The 19,436-nt window shown below is 41.9% G+C and overlaps 1 protein-coding gene across 1 annotated transcript; it reads left to right on the top strand.

The window, feature by feature from the left end:
* Window positions 1-1,391: 1,391 nt before the first annotated feature.
* mtmr9 (myotubularin related protein 9) lies at window positions 1,392-17,568 on the top strand. The gene is made up of 11 exons (XM_060866592.1): window positions 1,392-1,495; window positions 4,855-5,106; window positions 7,761-7,869; window positions 9,194-9,319; window positions 9,413-9,586; window positions 9,664-9,881; window positions 10,388-10,549; window positions 12,031-12,172; window positions 12,296-12,516; window positions 13,394-13,545; window positions 16,161-17,568. Exons 2-11 carry the CDS (start codon window positions 4,925-4,927, stop codon window positions 16,322-16,324), a joined length of 1,650 nt encoding a protein of 549 aa, XP_060722575.1. The 5' UTR covers window positions 1,392-1,495; window positions 4,855-4,924; the 3' UTR covers window positions 16,325-17,568.
* Window positions 17,569-19,436: the final 1,868 nt, after the last annotated feature.

Here is a 19,436-nt window from a genome sequence, read left to right as displayed (position 1 = left end):
GGTAACTGATATACCATGACCCAAGCTGAACTGGTTCCTGTCTATATTTTCTGTATTTGAACTCCACTGACTAAAATATCAGTTCTTAGTAAGGAAAATCTGTTTCCGTACAAAACTTCATACATTTTTAATAAGAGCAAATGGATTCACATATTTTTTCGGGAGTGTTGGATTCATGACACATATGTAATTCAAGCTAAATAATGCAATGTGTGTAATCGCAGCTGGTTCCCATGAGGCTTCAGATGCTTCTATCACTGCAATCAACAGGGCACTTTGGCACTTATCATATCCTGATTTGGTTGCACCACAAAACCAGGTGAAGCTCTAGACCGTATTTAAGCTTTTGTTATAAAAAAAAGCATTATATTTGTATTATAACATTTTTAACGTCATTCACTTAAAATGTTCAGTCTGTCCTTCTCTATTTCAGGTAAATTACTTAGAATGACATACAGTTCCCCAAAGTATACATGCATCGAGAGTCTGACTTTGTTTCAGTTATATGTTTCTGTGTCTTATTTTCTTGTGTGATTAACATTTTTTTTTTAAACTGTAATAAAAAAAATCAAAAGAGAACAAGATGAAGATGCCACAAATGCATAGAAGTGGGAACTTAGTCTGAAAAGTACCAGGAGCTTCTTCTTATCATAGGGAGTGTCTCTGACATACACACAAACTTTAAAAAAATATGTTATGATTATTTATTTATCTTCAGTAACTGCTTTATACTGAGAGCACTGGGTGAGAACTGAATGTAAAGAGAAGTCTATTGCAGTGCACCATGCACACACACGCACACACACACACACACACACACACACACACACACACACACACACACACACACACACACACACACACACATTCACACACTCATTCATACTTAGAGGCAATTTAGAGATTCCAGTGCACCTACTAGTCGAGGAAACTCTTCAAAGACTATTTTCTGGACAATTCAGTTTAGAATTTAAATGGTATGGACTTGTGAATAAGGACTTTATTAAGATTTGTTGAAAAACTGTTCTATATGACTGAGCTTTTAATAATGAAAGCATTCTGTTGGTGGGAAATTCTTCAATTAAAAAAAGAATTAACAAAAAAAATATTGTAGGGACTTCAATAGTGTTGAAATAAACCTCTGTTGAGGAATTCTGTGGAATTTATTATACAGTTTTTCCAACAGCTGATCCAACACCTCCTATAAAAAAGTCAACTTCAGCCCCTTATCCTAATAAAAGAAGACGCTGTATAACACAGAACAACAACACGAAGTCTACTTATCCAGTTGATCTAGTCTGAAACACACTGAATTATCTCCACGCCCTGGATTTTATCAAAAATTTATCAAATTATTCAATTTATCAAAAGCTGCTCATTCAACTCCAGGCCACTAGGCGGCGACATAAACCTCACTAGGTCTGTGTTCTACTCAGTAAAACCCAGTACGGCAAAATAAAAGGAAACCAGGAAAAAGGTGTCAGGTGGATGAAACGTAAGAAATTTCACTTATATCTTTTGTATGGAACATTAACAGTTTGGCATTTTTGTAGAATCTGCTACTTGTTTTGCTGAAGGAGAGATTGACACTCGTGTCTCATGACGGTGATGTTTATTTATTGTATTTACGAACCGAGCTAACAGGCTAAATAGGTAGCAGTGATACAGATAAATAAAGTGAGGAAACATGAGCCAATGTTGGGGAACCTGAGTGTGTCTGAGGGTTTTAGGTCTTGTGGCTTGTTAGGTCAAACGCTTATGGTCAATAAAATGGTTTGCTGTTGATCTCTGAAATATAAATGGAACATAATTTGGTCAGAAGATGTTTATTTATTTATTTATTTTTGGTAAGAGCAATAGTTGTTGACAAGTAAGACAGTAAACCTCCTTACTTCAACACGATTTAGATTCATAAGGAAATGATTTGATATTTGACAGTGGATCAGTTATCAAATAATTTGAGGGGGAGGGAGCGGGAGGGGGAGCGGGAGGGAGGGAGCGAGCGAGCGAGGAAAGGTGAGGGAGAGGGAACGAGCGAGGAGGAGGGAGGGGAGTGGGGGAGGGAGGGAGAGTGGGGGAGGGAGGGAGTGGGAGGGAGAGCGGGGGGGGGAGGGAGGGAGAGCGGGGGAGGGAGGGAGGGAGTGGGGGGGAGGGAGGGAGTGAGCGGGGGGGAGGGAGGGAGAGCGGGGGGGAGGGAGGGAGTGGGGGGGAGGGAGGGAGAGCGGGGGGAGGGAGTGAGCGGGGAGGGGGGAGCGGGGGGGGGAGGGAGGGTGGGAGGGAGGGAGGAGCGGGGGGGGAGGGAGGGAGCGGGGGGGGAGGGGGAGAGGGAGGGGTGGGGGGAGGGGGAGGGAGTGAGCGGGGGGGGGAGGGAGGGAGACGGGGGGGAGGGAGGGGTGGGGGGGAGGGGAGGGAGAGCGGGGGGGGGGAGGGAGTGGGGGGGGGGAGGGAGGGAGAGGGGAGGAGGGGGGAGGGAGGGAGGAGGGGAGGGGGGGGAGGGAGGGAAGTGGAGGGCGGGGGGAGGGAGGGAGGGGTGGGAGGGAGGAGGGAGGGGGGGAGGGAGTGAGCGGGGGGGAGGGGGAGGGAGGGGAGGGGGGAGGGAGATCGGGGGGAGGGAGTGTGAGCGGGGGGGAGGGGGAGGGGAGTGAGGGGGGGGAGGGAGGGAGGGAGATCAAGGGGAGGGAGTGAGCGGGAGGGAGGGGGAGGGAGAGCGGGGGGAGGGGGAGGGAGGGAGAGGGAGGGAGGGAGATCGGGGGAGGGAGTGAGCGGGGGGGAGGGGGAGGGAGTGAGCGGGGGGAGGGAGGGAGGGAGATCAAGGGGAGGGAGTGAGCGGGGGGAGGGAGAGCGGGAGGGAGGGGGAGGGACAGCGGGAGGGAGGGAGGGAGTGAGCGAGGGAGACCGGGGGGAGGGAGGGAGCGGGGGGGGAGTGAGCGGGGGGGAGGGAGAGCGGGGGGGAGTGAGCGAAGGGAAGGGGAGGGAGTGAGCGGGGGGGGAGGGAGGGAGCGGGGGGAGGGAGTGAGCGGGGGGGGGAGGGAGGGAGTGGGGGGGAGGGAGGGAGCGGGGGGAGTGAGAGTGGGAGGGAGTGAGCGGGGGGGAGTGAGAGTGGGAGGGAGTGAGCGGGGGGGAGTGAGAGTGGGAGGGAGTGAGGGAGGGAGAGTGGGAGGGAGGGAGAGTGGGAGGGAGTGAGGGAGGGAGAGTGGGAGGGAGTGAGGGAGGGAGAGTGGGAGGGAGTGAGGGAGGGAAGGGGAGGGAGTGAGCGAGGGAAGGGGAGGGAGGGGCGAGAGGGAGGGGCGAGAGGGAGGGGCGAGAGGGAGGGGCGAGAGGGAGGGCGGGCGGGAGAGAGAAAGGTGGGGGAGGGAGAGCGAGAGGGAGGGAGGAAGAAAAGAGAGTCTGCTGAGAGATTTAAGCTTCATGTAGCTGCATATAACAGAACTAATAACAGGAAGTAACCTGCTTGTGGATTTTCCACAATATGAAATGTAACTGTAAAAGTTTATGACACTTTGTGTTCCTTACAAATACATCTCTATAGTCAGTATCTGTGTTGGGACATCTGTGGTTTTATATGTGCAAGTGACATTCAGTGTTTCCTGTTTGTAACCAGTTTTCTGCTTCTAGTTTTGGGATGTTGAACCATGTCCTGTACAATGCACTCTACAGGGTGGACGACATGTCCTGTACAGTGCACTATACAGGGTGGACGTCATGTCCTGTACAATGCACTATACAGGGTGGACGTCATGTCCTGTACAATGCACTATACAGGGTGGACGTCATGTCCTGTACAGTGCACTATACAGGGTGGACGTAATGTCCTGTACAGTGCACTATACAGGGTGGACGTCATGTCCTGTACAATGCACTATACAGGGTGGACGTCATGTCCTGTACAGTGCACTATACAGGGTGGACGTCGTGTCCTGTACAGTGCACTATACAGGGTGGACGTCGTGTCCTGTACAGTGCACTATACAGGGTGGACGTCATGTCCTGTACAATGCACTATACAGGGTGGACGTCGTGTCCTGTACAATGCACTATACAGGGTGGACGTCGTGTCCTGTACAATGCACTATACAGGGTGGACGTCGTGTCCTGTACAGTGCACTATACAGGGTGGACGTCATGTCCTGTACAATGCACTATACAGGGTGGACGTCGTGTCCTGTACAGTGCACTATACAGGGTGGACGTCATGTCCTGTACAGTGCACTATACAGGGTGGACGTCATGTCCTGTACAGTGCACTATACAGGGTGGACGTCATGTCCTGTACAGTGCACTATACAGGGTGGACGTCGTGTCCTGTTCAGTGCACTATACAGGGTGGACGTCATGTCCTGTACAATGCACTATACAGGGTGGACGTCATGTCCTGTACAATGCACTATACAGGGTGGACGTCGTGTCCTGTACAGTGCACTATACAGGGTGGACGTCATGTCCTGTACAATGCACTATACAGGGTGGACGTCATGTCCTGTACAATGCACTATACAGGGTGGACGTCGTGTCCTGTACAGTGCACTATACAGGGTGGACGTCATGTCCTGTACAATGCACTATACAGGGTGGACGTCATGTCCTGTACAATGCACTATACAGGGTGGACGTCGTGTCCTGTACAGTGCACTATACAGGGTGGACGTCATGTCCTGTACAATGCACTATACAGGGTGGACGTCATGTCCTGTACAATGCACTATACAGGGTGGACGTCGTGTCCTGTACAGTGCACTATACAGGGTGGACGTCAAACATGTCTATGCTATTTAGTGCACTTATTTATGGTGTAGAATGACAGTAGAGATTCTGCCTGTAACTCTTGTTTTATTATTTGCTTACCTTCTGTTCTAGTGCAGCGCTCTCTGCTCCTCTATGAGAGCTCAGCTGTTTTTGTCCCCTCACCAGACTTAAGCAACACAGAATGGAGTTTGTGGAATTGATAAAGACCCCTCGGGTGGACAGTGTGGTCCTACACAGGCCCTTCCTACCCACTGTGGAGGGAACTCTGTGTTTAACAGGCCACCACCTCATCCTGTCCTCACGGCAGGATAACACGGAGGAGCTCTGGCTGCTCCATGCCAACATCGATGCTATTGAGAAGAGGTAAGTTCACTGTACACCACGTGCAGCTTTGGAAAGTTCTTGGAAAACACTCAGGACTCTCATTTATCGTTTTGAAGACACAATTAAAAAAAAAAAGTCTATCCATGGAGTTTCTAATGGTAAATTCCATATCTAACACACATTTACAGGAACATGTCAGCTGCAAACTGTAATAAAATTCACTTCAATATTTAATGAATAAAATATAATGAAATAATAGATCTGAACATTTCTGGAGAAAAAAGAGAAATCGTATTTTAAGTGTCCACTTCAGTCTCTAATGAGAACACAATGCAAAGTCAGGGTGATTTTTATTAACACCACAAAGTCAAAGGAAGTTCTAAAAACTGAAGAGTCACAAAATGTAGCCACTGGCAAAGGTCATATATAACAGCCATGTGCAACAAAATAAAGTCCTTCGCGATAGGAATCAGAGAAACCGAGCGTATGTTTCACAACGAGGAACTGAAAGTGAACTGAACAAAACACAAAATAAGAAGCAGGTGCATATCATTAGTCTGGTGACGGAGAACGTGGGAATGCTGGTGGTTGCTGGGACTGCGGCGGAAAAACGGGAGCCATCGTGTTATATGTCGTGACGGTTATAAAGTAAGTAAAACTGTCATCATCAACATTCTGCAGCATTTGGTGAAAATTTCTATTTGGCACAGTGGCCTAGTATGTAATGTGCAAACATAATAATAATACTAATTTTCCACAATTCAGCCACAGGGACATGCTATGTTCAAGACCACAACACAAACATGTTCAACAGCCTGGATCTTATAAAAAGGTCTAAGAAGATGAAATATACCAGATAAGAATGAGAAATTCTTTTAAGTAATAAGAAAATGAATCACTAAGCAGAACAGCAACAACAACAACAAACAAACAAACAAACACAACCTCTCGTATTATTTGGTGCGTTCTTTGATAAGGGGTTTGTCTAAGACAGGCGTCGGCAACCTTAAACTCTTAGAGACATTTGGACCCGTTTCCCACAGAAGAAAAACACAGGGAGCCACAAAACCCTTTTGACATCTAAAATGAAGATAACACTGCATATATATCGTTTTTTACCTTTATGGAAAGTTTATAAAAACTGTAGTGTGTTGCATTTATGAAATCAATGACCCGCTACCGAGTAAACGAAATTTTATTTCTGCAAGCCAACAAAAATATTTTGAACAGTTTGAACTAACCTTAACAAAAAAGACGCTGGGTTAAAGGTTACTTTCAAATAAAATGTTCAATGTCTAACTGAGTCCTCTTCGTATTCATGACATCAAAATTTTAACTTTAACAAAATTTTAATAAAAATGCTTCTGCTTCTGTGTGTCGGATTTCACAAGTCCGCAGTTATGACGCATATTTTGAGCGACAAAAAAATTAAACAGTTTATTTTAATGTTACAAGAGCATCATAATCTTAGAATTTTTTTTTTTTTTTTTTAAACTATCTAACTAAAATAAAATAAATTTAAATTAAATATTTATTTTCCAAATCTACAGGGAGCTGCAGCAGAGGGATGAAAGAGCCACTATTGAACTATAGACTATAGAAAATCCTGGACCATGAGAAATGAATAAACATGTTAATGTTCACTTCATATTTGGAGAATAATAGAACTAAGACAGAATATATGTGTGAGAACGAGCGGGAGGGAAGTAGAACAGTGAGGTTACAAGGGGGCTGAGCGCAAGAAGGTGCAGGAGTTTAAGTATTTGGGGTCGAACGTCCAGTGCGACAGAGAGTGTGGAAAAGAGGTGAAGAGACGAGTGTAGGCGGGTTGGAGTGGGTGGAGAAAAGTGTCAGGAGTGTTGTGTGTGTGTGTGAGACAGAAAAGTGTCAGCAAGAATCAAAGGATGTTTGGGTTAGAGATTGTAGCCATGAGGAAAAGACATGAGGCAGAGATGGAGGTAGCTGAGATGAGGATGTTGAGGTTCTCTTTAGGTGTGACGAAGATGGACAGGATCAGGAAGGAGCACAACAGAAGGACAGCTCAGGTTGGCTGTTTTAGGGATGAGGTCAGAGAGACTAGATTGAGATGGTTTGGACATGTACAGAGGAGAGAGATGGTTATACTGGTAGAAGGATGTTGGAGATGGAGCTGCCAGGTAAGAGGTCAAGAGGAAGGCCAAAGAGGAGATATATAGATGTGTTAATAAAGGACATGAAGTTAATTGGTGTGAGAGTAGAGGATTTAGAGGAGAGAGTTAGGTGGAAGCAGATGATTCGCTGTGGTGAAACCTAACGGGAAAAGCTGAAAGTAGAAGAAGAAGATTTGGAGAATAATAGATTGCAGATCTAACAAAGCCTCTGTTACGAACCTTATATCACAAATGTAAGAAGAAACAAGACCTGCTTTATTTATTGTTAACATAAACTGTTTCACTTTTTTACCATGTATTAATTCATTTCTCTGGGTAGCATTAGTTATAAATATAGATATAGAGAAAAAACCTGAACCTGATTGTATGCATTTGCAAGTGCGCACAGCAGTGCAACACAGATATACACACGTAAATAATAAGAAATTAATGGTGTTTTTCTTTTCTTTTTTTTGTTGTTGTTTAAAACATTAATCCTCGATTAATACCTACTCCATGCGGGCTGACATCTGAAATCCTACGTCTCAATTTCTCCTCTCTTAGGTTCGTCGGCTCTCTCGGCTCAATCATCGTGAAATGCAAGGACCTGAGGATTATTCAGTTGGACATACCTGGCATGGAGGAGTGCATCAACATTGCCAGCTCCGTTGAAGTGTGTTTAATTATATCTACACATTCAGTGATCTATTTTTTTTTTCTCTTCATATTCAGACATGTATGCATATGCAACCTCAGCTGAGACTGATTCTACCTTAAAGGTGGGGTCTCCGATGCTTCAGAAAACTGAGTCGGGCTGAATAATAAACAAAAATCAAAACAAGCGTGTAGCCAATGAGCAGAAAGGGGCGGGGCTTGTCAATATGTGGCGGAGAGAGTGTTCAGTGCGCATGTGTGACATTAGCAGAAAGCGGTTTTAACATTGACATGGAGGATAAAAACAAAGAAAGAAAGTGAAGAAAGGCTTACGATAAGACCAGAAGTAGGACCCGTGTTAATATAGGATCAGCTTTCCAGCGCTGGAGAGAACTGAAGGAGCAGGAAGTTGGTGCATATTCACAGATTGGAGTTTCCCGAGTCAATAACTCCTGAGCTAAACGCTGTTACTAAACAAATAACACCTCTTTTTTATCGTAGTAATGTAGAGAGGCAGCTACAACCGCGTTTTGTGTAGTAAAAGCTCAGGATTTATTGACTCGGGAAACTCCAATCTGTGAATATTATATAGTATATATAATAACTTTACTTAATACCCCGAGGCGCTTTTTTCCTTCTCGTTAGGTGAGTAACGTTGATTTTGCTTTGTTTCACACAACTAATATATACCGTCCTTTGCATGATTATGCTTGTGTGTCATTTTTGCTTGTTTGTTTATCTGCAATCGTATTGTTCTTCCCTTCAGCTATGATAAAGACACATTTCTTTCCATTATTTGCCTGGGTTACGTATGTATGTGTGGGCGGAGCTATCAATACAGGGGTGGGACCCATTTGGGTTAGGGGCGTGTTTGTTTTGGTGATTTCAAATGTCAACATTGGCTTTCAAAAATTGGAGACCCTTCCTTTAACTTTGGTTGGTTCGAGTCCCGACACTCATTTCAATGCACACACGCTTTTAACACTATATGCTTAACCCTTTGTATTTAAAAACAGAGATCCAGAGTCACTGGTGGGAAAATATTGCATTATACAAAGCAAAAAACTCTTTTTGGCCATGTTATTTTCCTATGAAAGCATGCCTGTTGGGATTTACTTAAAGACATTATTCTCTTTGTGCATTATTAAAAGGTTTGCTAACAACTTCTTATTATTAAATATGTTAAAATGATGTCCTTTAACAAGCCTTCTCTGTGTTATAGAGTAACCGAACATTGCACATAATTAGGAACCAAACATTGCACATATTAACGTGTTAAGATGTCTGGCCTGTAACTGTTAAACATGTGCCTCAGATCTAACCTTTAGCCTCTTTTTCTTTAGGCGTTGTCCACCCTCGACTCGGTCTCCCTGATGTATCCGTTCTTCTACCGGCCCATGTTTGAGGTCATTGATGACGGTTGGCGCTTGTTCTCACCAGATGAGGCCTTCAAAGATCTGGAGTCAATGGTATTGGCTCACTTTTATGTACAGTGACTCTTGCTGTATTCAGAAGGTTATAGACTTCTGGTTGAGTGAATTTTGTTTGTGGTTCTTTGACAGACAGATGAGTGGAGACTTAGTGAAGTGAATAAAGACTTCATTGTTTGCCCCTCCTACCCTTCACTGGTGGCTGTCCCTAAGGATATAGATGACGACACTCTGTGCAAAGCTGCTGCATTTCGATATGGCGGACGCTTCCCGGTGCTCAGCTACTACCACAAGAAGAACGGCATGGTCAGATGATCACTTTAAGGAGTTTAATAGGCATAATTGATGAAGATTAGGCATGTGTTTAGTGTCTGTGTCCTCAGGTGATGATGCGAGCAGGACAGCCTCTGACCGGCACAAACGGACGTCGCTGTAAGGAAGACGAGAAGTTGATCAACGCTACGCTGCGTGCAGGGAAACGCGGCTACATCATCGACACCCGCACTCTTGCTGTAGCGCAGCAGGCTAAGACCCGGGGAGGCGGCTATGAACAGGAGGCCAACTACCCACAGTGGAGGAGAATCAACAAAGCTATAGAGAGGTTTGTGATCCGTAGAGTCCTGAATCTTTATCTTTAACAAAATATGGATTCCATTTTGCTTAAAAAAAGTCAAATCAATTCCAACAACAAAACTGTTCCAAACACATTCACAGTAAAACCATTTTTTATGCTCTATTAAAACATCAAATTTTACAATGAATATTCTAGCTATCTTTTTAAGAGACTTGGAGCAGATGAAATATACTACAGGTTACAGCACAGCTATACTTCACTTTCACCAGCAGCTTAGCATCTTGTGTACGTCTGGTGGATTAAAATCAGGAGGCACAAAGACTAACTGCAGTGGGAAAAACAGTTGTTCGTATCAGAAAGACTAATATTAAGAAAGCACATTAGTATACAGTTTGAGATCCAGTGATAATTTGTACACTCAGTTTATACCAGTGTATCACAAGCACCAGACTTTAGGTGAAGGAAATGTCACATGTTCGCCGTTTCTTTATTAGATTTGTACGTATCGTAATGTGTGAAATGATCTGTCACAGATACAATATTCTACAAGAGAGCCTGATAAAGCTGGTGGAGGCGTGTAACGACCACTCGAACAGCATGGACCGCTGGCTTAGCAAACTGGAGGCCTCCAACTGGCAGAGCCATGTTAAAGAGATCCTCACCACTGCCTGCCTGGCTGCTCAGTGCATCGACAGGTCGGCGTTTCACATCATGCTTCTCTGACTGAGTATAATTCCCTGTGCTCTCTCATCTCTGCTTTCTCTGTCTTGGACATATGTGCTCTCAAACCCCCAGAATCATTACAGAAGATAGCTGGGTGTAACTAGTTTACGGCTGTGTTAATTACTGTTTTCTCACTGGCGGTTCCATTCTGAGCTAATTAAGGAGTGTTTGTCTTGCTTTCTGCTAGACTTGTTGCAAAGCCCATTCGAGTAATAACGGTTAGCTAGTGTCTAGCCTGCAATCATCATTAAGTTCATAAAACACTTGTACTGCTGTGTCTCATGCTGCTGTTGGTACACAGCTCATTAATGTGCTTTTGTGTCTTTAAACACAGCAAATTCTGATCTTGGTTATGAGGTGATTTCTCGCCACGTTTTTCTTTTCTTCCATGACATTTCAGTAAGCGAATATGTACATGAAAGAGAACCATATTGGCATAAAGCAATAATATACTAAAGGTTTGTTTTGTCTGTGATTTATAAAGTAGCCATGGTGAGTGCTTCTTTCTGATTGGTTGGCCGGTGTACAATAACTCCTTATATGGTAATGCCTGAAGTAAAGCCGGTTAATTCACGAACAATTCACGGACAAAAAATAAATAAAACTTCACAGTGTGAAGAAGGCACATGTATTAACATCTTTAAACAACAGGAAGACATTTTTATAAATATCTAATTTTTTTTAGTAACAATATAATCGAATATATTATAGTACACAAGAATTATAACATAGTAATCAAATTTCCAATTTAAGATGGGACATAGATGTATATTTACAGGCACAATCAGACGCCAATTTTGACAAAACTACATTGTCATAATTTGCAGCTATGTTCCAGAATTCAGTCACATTGACATCCAATGGGGGGGCATGGTGGCTTAGTGGTTAGCACGTTCGCCTCACACCTCCAGGGTTGGGGGTTCGATTCCCGCCTCCACCTTGTGTGTGTGGAGTTTGCATGTTCTCCCCGTGCCTCGGGGGTTACTCCGGTTTTCTCCCCCGGTCCAAAGACATGCATGGTAGGTTGATTGGCATCTCTGGAAAATTGTCTGTAGTGTGTGATTGCGTGAGTGAATGAGAGTGTGTGTGTGCCCTGTGATGGGTTGGCACTCCGTCGAGGGTGTATCCTGCCTTGATGCCCAATGATGCCTGAGATAGGCACAGGCTCCCCGTGACCCGAGGTAGTTCGGATAAGCGGTAGAAAATGAGTGAGTGAGAGAGTGACATCCAATGGGTTTTTCAAGACTGACACATTTCTTACAGCTTAAATGCAAAGTCATGATGGACAGTTAAACAGGAACTGCTTTTCCTGCTTGCAAGCCCATTATGCATCTTTTAGCTTTAGTTATTGAACCGTTTTCTCCCGGTGGTGTGCACTCATACAATGATTGTAAAGTATAATAAAACATTACACGCAAGTTTATTGATTTCTGTTTCTTCGGTTTGACTTCAGAGAGGGTGCTTCAGTGCTAGTGCATGGGACCGAGGGCACGGACTCCACACTTCAGGTCACGTCTTTAGCCCAGGTCATATTGGATCCGGGCTGCAGGACAGTCCGTGGCTTCCAGGCCCTTGTGGAGCGTGAGTGGCTGCAGGTGAGAGTCACTGCTAGGTGAAGCTCCTTGTATTTAAAATTAAGATCGTATCCAGAGGCAGGATACGGCTCATAAATGTACAGACTGTTTCTTCATCAGTGTTTTATTCCCCTTTGCATGCAGGCAGGTCACCCGTTCCAGCATCGCTGTGCCCAGTCTGCGTACTCTAACGGGAAACCGAGGAGTGAAGCGCCTGTGTTCTTGCTCTTCCTAGATTGTGTGTGGCAGATCCTGCGGCAGTTTCCTTGCTCCTTTGAATTTAATGAACTCTTTCTGGTCACGCTGTTTGAACACGCTTATGCCTCTCAGTTTGGCACTTTTCTGGGAAACAGCGCTGCAGAGAGGTCAGTGATTCACTTCCACTCACCTGCTTTTGGTGGCTTTGACTAGTCATCTGTTATTTGTGAAATCCATAGAATCATAGAAATATAGGATTAAATCTGTCTATTGTTTTCTGCTTATTTATTGCTATACGTCACAGTCCCACAGTAGCAAAGTAAACCTGTAGCGCAGTTTGTATGTGTACTTTTTAGAGATTTAGTTCTTCTTAACTAGCATCAAACTACTCAGTGAGGACACAAAACAAATTCCTACTACCTTTAGTTCAATGTGTCTTGAAGAACTTATCAGAGTTAAATGGATCGTTTTGTTTTGTTTTCTTTCTGTGGATGAATTGAATTAAATAGTATTCCACTGGGTACATAGTGTAATATTTATTATCATGTCAATGCTGCTTTTGTATTGAGCGTTTATAGTACATAAGATTATATTTGATTGATAGAGAGATCCCTTATTTGGATTTTAATTATTCAGATCGATATTATAAATTTTTGCTGTCTAGCTATTTTTCTTATATATTTATCTGTCTTTGTTATTTGCCATTAAACTAGACAGACAGACAGACAGACAGACAGACAGGAATTATATAATCTTATACATCAAATTAGGTTTTTAGTGTAACCTGGCAGCATTAATGACCACATAGAGTACCAGAGAGATTTCTTACTGGTGGCAATAAAGCATAAGCCTTTAGTGGCTTACCAAGTGTAAAGATAAACATTAAATAAAAAGGTACTTCTATGAAATATGAGGAACTTCACTGAGTGCTGACTTGATGATGCAATTACTATTACAATCTCTGGAGTGTCTGTAGAAATGGTAGTCCCTGAACCTTTTGTATGTGTAATAATGGCTCTGTGTATAATGGATTTGTCGAAACAGGGTGAAGTTGGAGCTCTGTCAAAAGACTGTGTCCCTGTGGTCATGGATGAACAGGCCTCAGGAGCTGGAACGCTTCCTTAACCCGCTCTACGAGGCCAACAGCCTTGTGATCTGGCCATCTGTAGCTCCGCAGAGTCTGCTGCTGTGGGAGGGTGAGAAGACGCATTCAATCTCACCTACTACATCTTAGTTTGTGCAGTATCCTTATGTTTTTTGTGTCTGTTTAATCTCTTCTCATTTCTTTTTTACTTTCTTGCTCTTGCTAAACACTCGGCTGAATCTGCTGGACTTCTCTACAGCACAGAAACTTTCATTTTAATTTATGAATCACATTTCCTTCCTCTTAACTGTACTTCCTCCTTCCTGAAGCTAGAGTTGTAGTTTTGGATGTAGACTCACTGAGCACTTTTATTAGGCACACCTACACACACCTTTTTTTAAATCAGTTTACACCTTATTTAGTCAGCCAATGATGATGCAGAAGTTCAGTGCATAAAATCAGGTGTAGCTCCAAACATCAACCATCAGATTGTTGGTGCCAGACAGGATGGTTTGAGTACTTCTTTGAGTAAAACAGTATTTAGAGTTTACTCAGAACGGTGGAAATGTGTAATAGAGATTGACTAGACTGGGTCCAGATGACCGATTTGACACCGTATTGAAGTTAATCACTCTGTACAATTGCAGTGAGCATAAAAGCATCTCGGAATGAACAACATGTCGAACCCCTTAGGTCGACGAGACACAAGAGCTGAATACTACGTCAGGTTTCACTTCTGCCATCCCAGAACTGAAACCTGAGACTAGACAGCTGAAGACTGGAAATATATGGTCTGGTATAATAAAGTTAAGATGCACTATGTCACCAAGCAAAATTTGTCTCAAAACTGCTTTTATGAACATGACAATGATTTCAGTGGTCTTTCCAGTGACCAGATCTGAATCCAGTAGAACACCTTTGCGGTTTGGGAGAATGGGGAAACTCACGGCATAAAAGTGCAAAAATCTTCAGGAAGAGCTTAATGCAATCATGTCAACAACAAGACCTTAATCTCAAAAGACCTACCCGGTATTAGTACACGTAGTGTCCTAACAAATTAATTGCTAAGTGTAGTCTAGTGCAAGTGCGTTTTCTTACATAACCATTAGGGGGCAGCAGTGCATTTATGCTGTCTGACAGAATTCTGTAGTTACAATTTATTATGGAAAACATTCTGTTCTAGACTAAGAACCAAACACAGCGGAGGGAAAAGACAATAGACAAGCTGTAAACATTTTAATTAGTGGCGTGCAAAAAAAAAAGTTTACATCACTTGATATCTGTAATGCAGAACAAATAAAAACAGTACTGAAATAGTTACACCTGGAAAATGTTTCACACTAAAAAGCAAAACTATATTTTTTTATATGGGATTGTTGTTGTTTTTTATTCCAGTGTCACTGAATTTGCTTTATAGTTAGTATATAATAGTCTATAACCGAATAAATGCTATTCTGAGCTTCAGTTCTCTACATTAATCTAGCTTTAATATGCTCCGCATGTAAATTAGTAGATTCAGGCCTTAACGGTGTAATAGTCTTTTGTTCTTCTTTTGCTTTTCTCTTTTTTTTAACTGCTGTATTAAGAAAACCCACTGGAAAGTAGAATTACGGTCTCGAATGCTCGTTCTTATTTGGACGAGCCTCCTGTTAGTCACTTTCTAGATACATTTCTCTAGGCTGATTCCACCTGCTTAACTGTATCTTGAAAAGAAAAAAAAAGGTCGATCTTCTCTTATGTGCCTTTATGTCATTTTAGTAACAAGTTACTATGTCACTTTAGTACAAGATACTTTAGTTTTAAGTATACAGCACATGCAGAGTATTTCAAGGAATGTAAACCAGCAAGATTTTTAGCATAACGTGTGCTAATTCCTTTACAGTGTGCGGCTCTTTTCTTCTTATGAACTTGGCAGAGTTTATGATGGAACTGTTTCAAAGCAGGGTTACTTTAGGTTGTTCATATGGCAACAGGACTGGGAGCTTCAGTAGTGCTGGCAAGAACTGGTTCTTAAAGAGATGATACCACACCAGATTAAATTTTTTTTTTTTTAATTTGTATGATGAACTACAATGGTATTCACTTGCATACACACTTTTCTTAACACTCATCTGCACTATATACACCAAATGATTTGACTTTTTTGTGGATTAACTGAAATATTAATTTATATGCTGGAAATGAGATTAAGCCTTTTATTCTTGCTGTAATTTAATAATGCATGCAAAAACCTGACTTTTGTTTCATGTGCCTTAACAGATTGAAAGTTACACTCTCTGACATAAAAGGGTTCCTGAAACTACTCGCTAGATGAGGAGAAATTCCTTACACCTCTCTAAATAGCACTCATACACATGGGAGATTGTATTCAATACAACCAATACAACCACGCAATATTTTAAGTAGACAATCGTCGGTGCTGTGAACCAGTGCTCTCATGGCCTCACTGGAAACATGAGATCCCAGCTGTAATCCTAGAAATCGCATGACTGATTTCACAACATGTTTTATAGGGCTAGTGGTCCTCTGTAAACAGTGGAAGAAGTGTCAGTAAGCATCACGGGACAGCTGACGTGCAGGCATATCTGACACATGATCCTAATGACATGGCATGCAGCTTCGCCTTGGCGAAGCTGGTTGTAGCATCGTGTAATCACTTTATAATGTATTGGTCTCTGAACACAGAAAAAAAAAAGCTTTTTTTATTAATAACTAACTCTATTATAGGTGTGTTCCTACGCTGGAATCGCTCAACTAAGTGTCTGGACGAGGCTTATGAGGAGATGGTCCATATTATTGAATACAATAAGGAGCTACAGAATAAAGTGAACAGCCTCAGGAGGCAGCTCGCACAACTAGAAACCGAGGACACCCCACTTCAGAGTCCATAGACGTGCACCTTGAGCTTACTGAGAAATCTACACAGAGCTTTGGAGTTCCTATTCAGCACTACTGAAATTTATTCTGACCCCTGCATGCATGTACACTTGCACACGTTCACACACACACACACACACACAACGTCTAAAAATAATCCATCTGTGTGATCTTTTTTTTCCCCCCCTAGTAGTTCTTGTTGGCCTTCAAGCCTTGTCATTTCAGGTGCTTATACACTTTCAGTAAAAGGCTATGATAAATATATATCGTTTAAATATACACACACTTATGTTTGTGGCTGTTTAGCAACTTTCATACACTAATAGAAATATATCAAAGTTTCGAAGCGGCCAGTTCTTTGACATGTGGTTAATATCAGCAGCTGGACTAAATCGTGCAATTATTTTTAATTCTTTTCATATAAATGGAGGTCTATAATGGTCATTGTTTGCTCAGAAGATGCTCTGAAATTTTGTTGTAGAACAATAGTGAATAATTTAGCACTGTAAAGAAATCTATTTTATAAGGGAAATAATGCTCGCTTAAGTTTGGGAAGCAGGAACTGTACAATAAAAAGTGACCCGTGGCTGATGCACCTTTTGGTTCAAAGAGCCATAGTGTCCTGAAGCATATACATTGTATAGCAGTAATCAGTTATCAATTTAAAGTGCAAGTCCCTTTTGTCTGTACAGTATTGTGTCTGAACAGTAGACCTTGCACATTAAACAGCTTTTTAATGTGGTGGCAGTGAATAATTTGTCTGTTCCGTTAGATTAGAGATAATGGTTTAAAACCAGATTTAAAATACTAAACTGTTTTAGACATTTCTGTCCTCACCACGTGTATGAAGGACACATCATTTCTACAGTTTGGCCATTTTGCTTCTGGACAGCATATTGACAGTTTTGTATGTATGCCACAAAGAGTGTCTGGAAGTCTTCCCATGTCTTATCTAACTTTAAGGGCAGAATGTGAAATGTGTCACGCTCTATATCTACAGTTTGGATGCAGGCTTTTTGTGTTATACCGTACATGTTCACTGTTTACCCCAAACATGCATTTTCTGTCACATGCATTTTTTTTTTTATCTTACTGTTATAAAAGTCTTCAGTGCAATGCTTTACTGAGAAAGTGAACATGCTCTTTGTACCATCATAACTGTTGTTTTATGTCGTATTCTTTGGGCATTAAATGTTCTGTAGTCAGTTTAATACAAAACATGAGTAAAACAAACCTTTAATAAAGTTATAACATGCTATTATATGTGTAATGTCTTTAATCTAAAAACAATGTTAATATTTTCTCAAGAAATCTCTCAAGAACTACATTAAATGTACAAGGCAAAGGGAAAAAAATATGACTTTCCTGTCCCCTGCGAAATCGATAGAGTCGTACTGAATGATCGCCTTTACTTTATGATGAAGCATTTTTATGCTGATGCTGATGGAATGGTCTCCCATTACACAAAGCACAATGGCTCACTGAACAGTTTGATGAATGTGAAATTAAAGCAAGTCATACACTATTGCTTTCACAATAGCCAGAACACTACATTAATTTGGATGACTCTAGACATCGCTTTCTATCAGCCTCATCAAAACACCAAATAAGGAAATAGCTTTAAGAAGAGTAAAGAATACGCATTGGGTACTCAAAGGCTTCGGTATGGAGGAGTTAGTGGCAAATCTGTAAGGAAATCAGACTATGAGCTAATTACACAACTCCAGATTGACTGTATATGACTAAAGAAAGGACAATATTTATAATCACACTCTGCAGTGCTTATTATAATTTAGAATCAGACACTTTGGTGTCACCCAAATGAGGATGGGTTCCCTTTTGAGTCTGGTCCATTGTTAAAAGTGCTGTATAAATAAAATAGAACTGATTTGAAGAGCAATGTTCATCCCGCCCACTCCAATTCCATATATTGAAGCTGTTCCGGTTGCTCAAATTGGCCGAACATTCTATTTTTTTTCTCTCTCTCTCTATAATCTGACCATTATTGTTTACATCTTATCAGAGATGGCAAAAACATCAAACTTCTCCCTGTTTGAAATGCCCTTTTTTAACCTAGCTTACTTTTATAAGCATATGTTCATAAAAAAAGTTCCACAAAAAAAAACCCAAAGCAGTTTGTTGTTTTCATGCAAATGTTTTGATTTTCAATGTAAATGGAGACAGGGGGCATGGTGGCTTAGTGGTTAGCACGTTCGCCTCACACCTCCAGGGTTGGGGGTTTGATTCCCGCCTCCACCTTGTGTGTGTGGAGTTTGCATGTTCTCCCTGTGCCTCGGGGGTTTCCTCCGGGTACTCCGGTTTCCTCCCCCGCTCCAAAGACATGCATGGTAGGTTGATTGGCATCGCTGGAAAATTGTCCGTAGTGTGTGATTGCGTGAGTGAATGAGTGTGTGTGTGCCCTGTGATGGGTTGGCACTCCGTCCAGGGTGTATGCTGCCTTGATGCCCGATGACGCCTGAGATAGGCACAGGCTCCCCGTGACCCGAGGTAGTTCGGATAAGCGGTAGAAAATGAGTGAGTGAGAGAGTGTAAATGGAGACATTGTACCCATTTCTGCTCTCTGAGATACTTCTTGTGCTTGTTCATGAGTGTATAAAATTTAAGGTGTAATTAAACTACCCTTTAGGCATCAAGTTTGACAGTAACAGTGTTTGATCATTTAAGGCTTATCTGTTAATTCCTAGCTTTATGTATGGTATGCATTATTAGATAATGATAGTATTAGCATTAGCAACATTATGCTTAATCATTTTTGTCAAAGAAAATAATGAGAATAAACAAGAAGTAAATTTGTACATAATATGAGAATGATTTCCCTTATTTTTTAACAGAGAAATGAAATGAAATAACTTTCATAAGAATAAAAATGTAGAATTAATACAGCGATTGAATGCGAATGAAGAATAATAGTGTTTTTTAAAGTTTCTTATTTTCTTTATAGTTTTTTACTTTGTGTCATTTTTGGAAAACAAATATGTATATTATATTGGTGTTATACTGGGAAGTCTAAACACAGTTATAAAATAGTTTTGGATGGAGTGTTATCTGTTACCTTTAGCATACAAGTCGATTATACTCTTTTCTAGGAACTGAAAATATAGACGT

The sequence above is a fragment of the Tachysurus vachellii genome, chromosome 3, assembly GCF_030014155.1.
Source record: "Tachysurus vachellii isolate PV-2020 chromosome 3, HZAU_Pvac_v1, whole genome shotgun sequence".
In the NCBI taxonomy this organism is placed as follows: Eukaryota; Metazoa; Chordata; class Actinopteri; order Siluriformes; family Bagridae; genus Tachysurus; species Tachysurus vachellii.
This window is presented reverse-complemented; position numbering and strand designations above follow the sequence as displayed.

Coding starts and splice junctions, on each gene's coding strand:
- mtmr9 (XM_060866592.1), top strand. CDS start 4,925: ATGGAGTTTGTGGAATTGATAAAGACCCCTCGGGTGGACAGTGTGGTC. Junction 9,320..9,412: donor TCAAAGATCTGGAGTCAATG/GTATTGGCTCAC, acceptor GTTCTTTGACAG/ACAGATGAGTGGAGACTTAG. Junction 12,517..13,393: donor GGAAACAGCGCTGCAGAGAG/GTCAGTGATTCA, acceptor TTGTCGAAACAG/GGTGAAGTTGGAGCTCTGTC.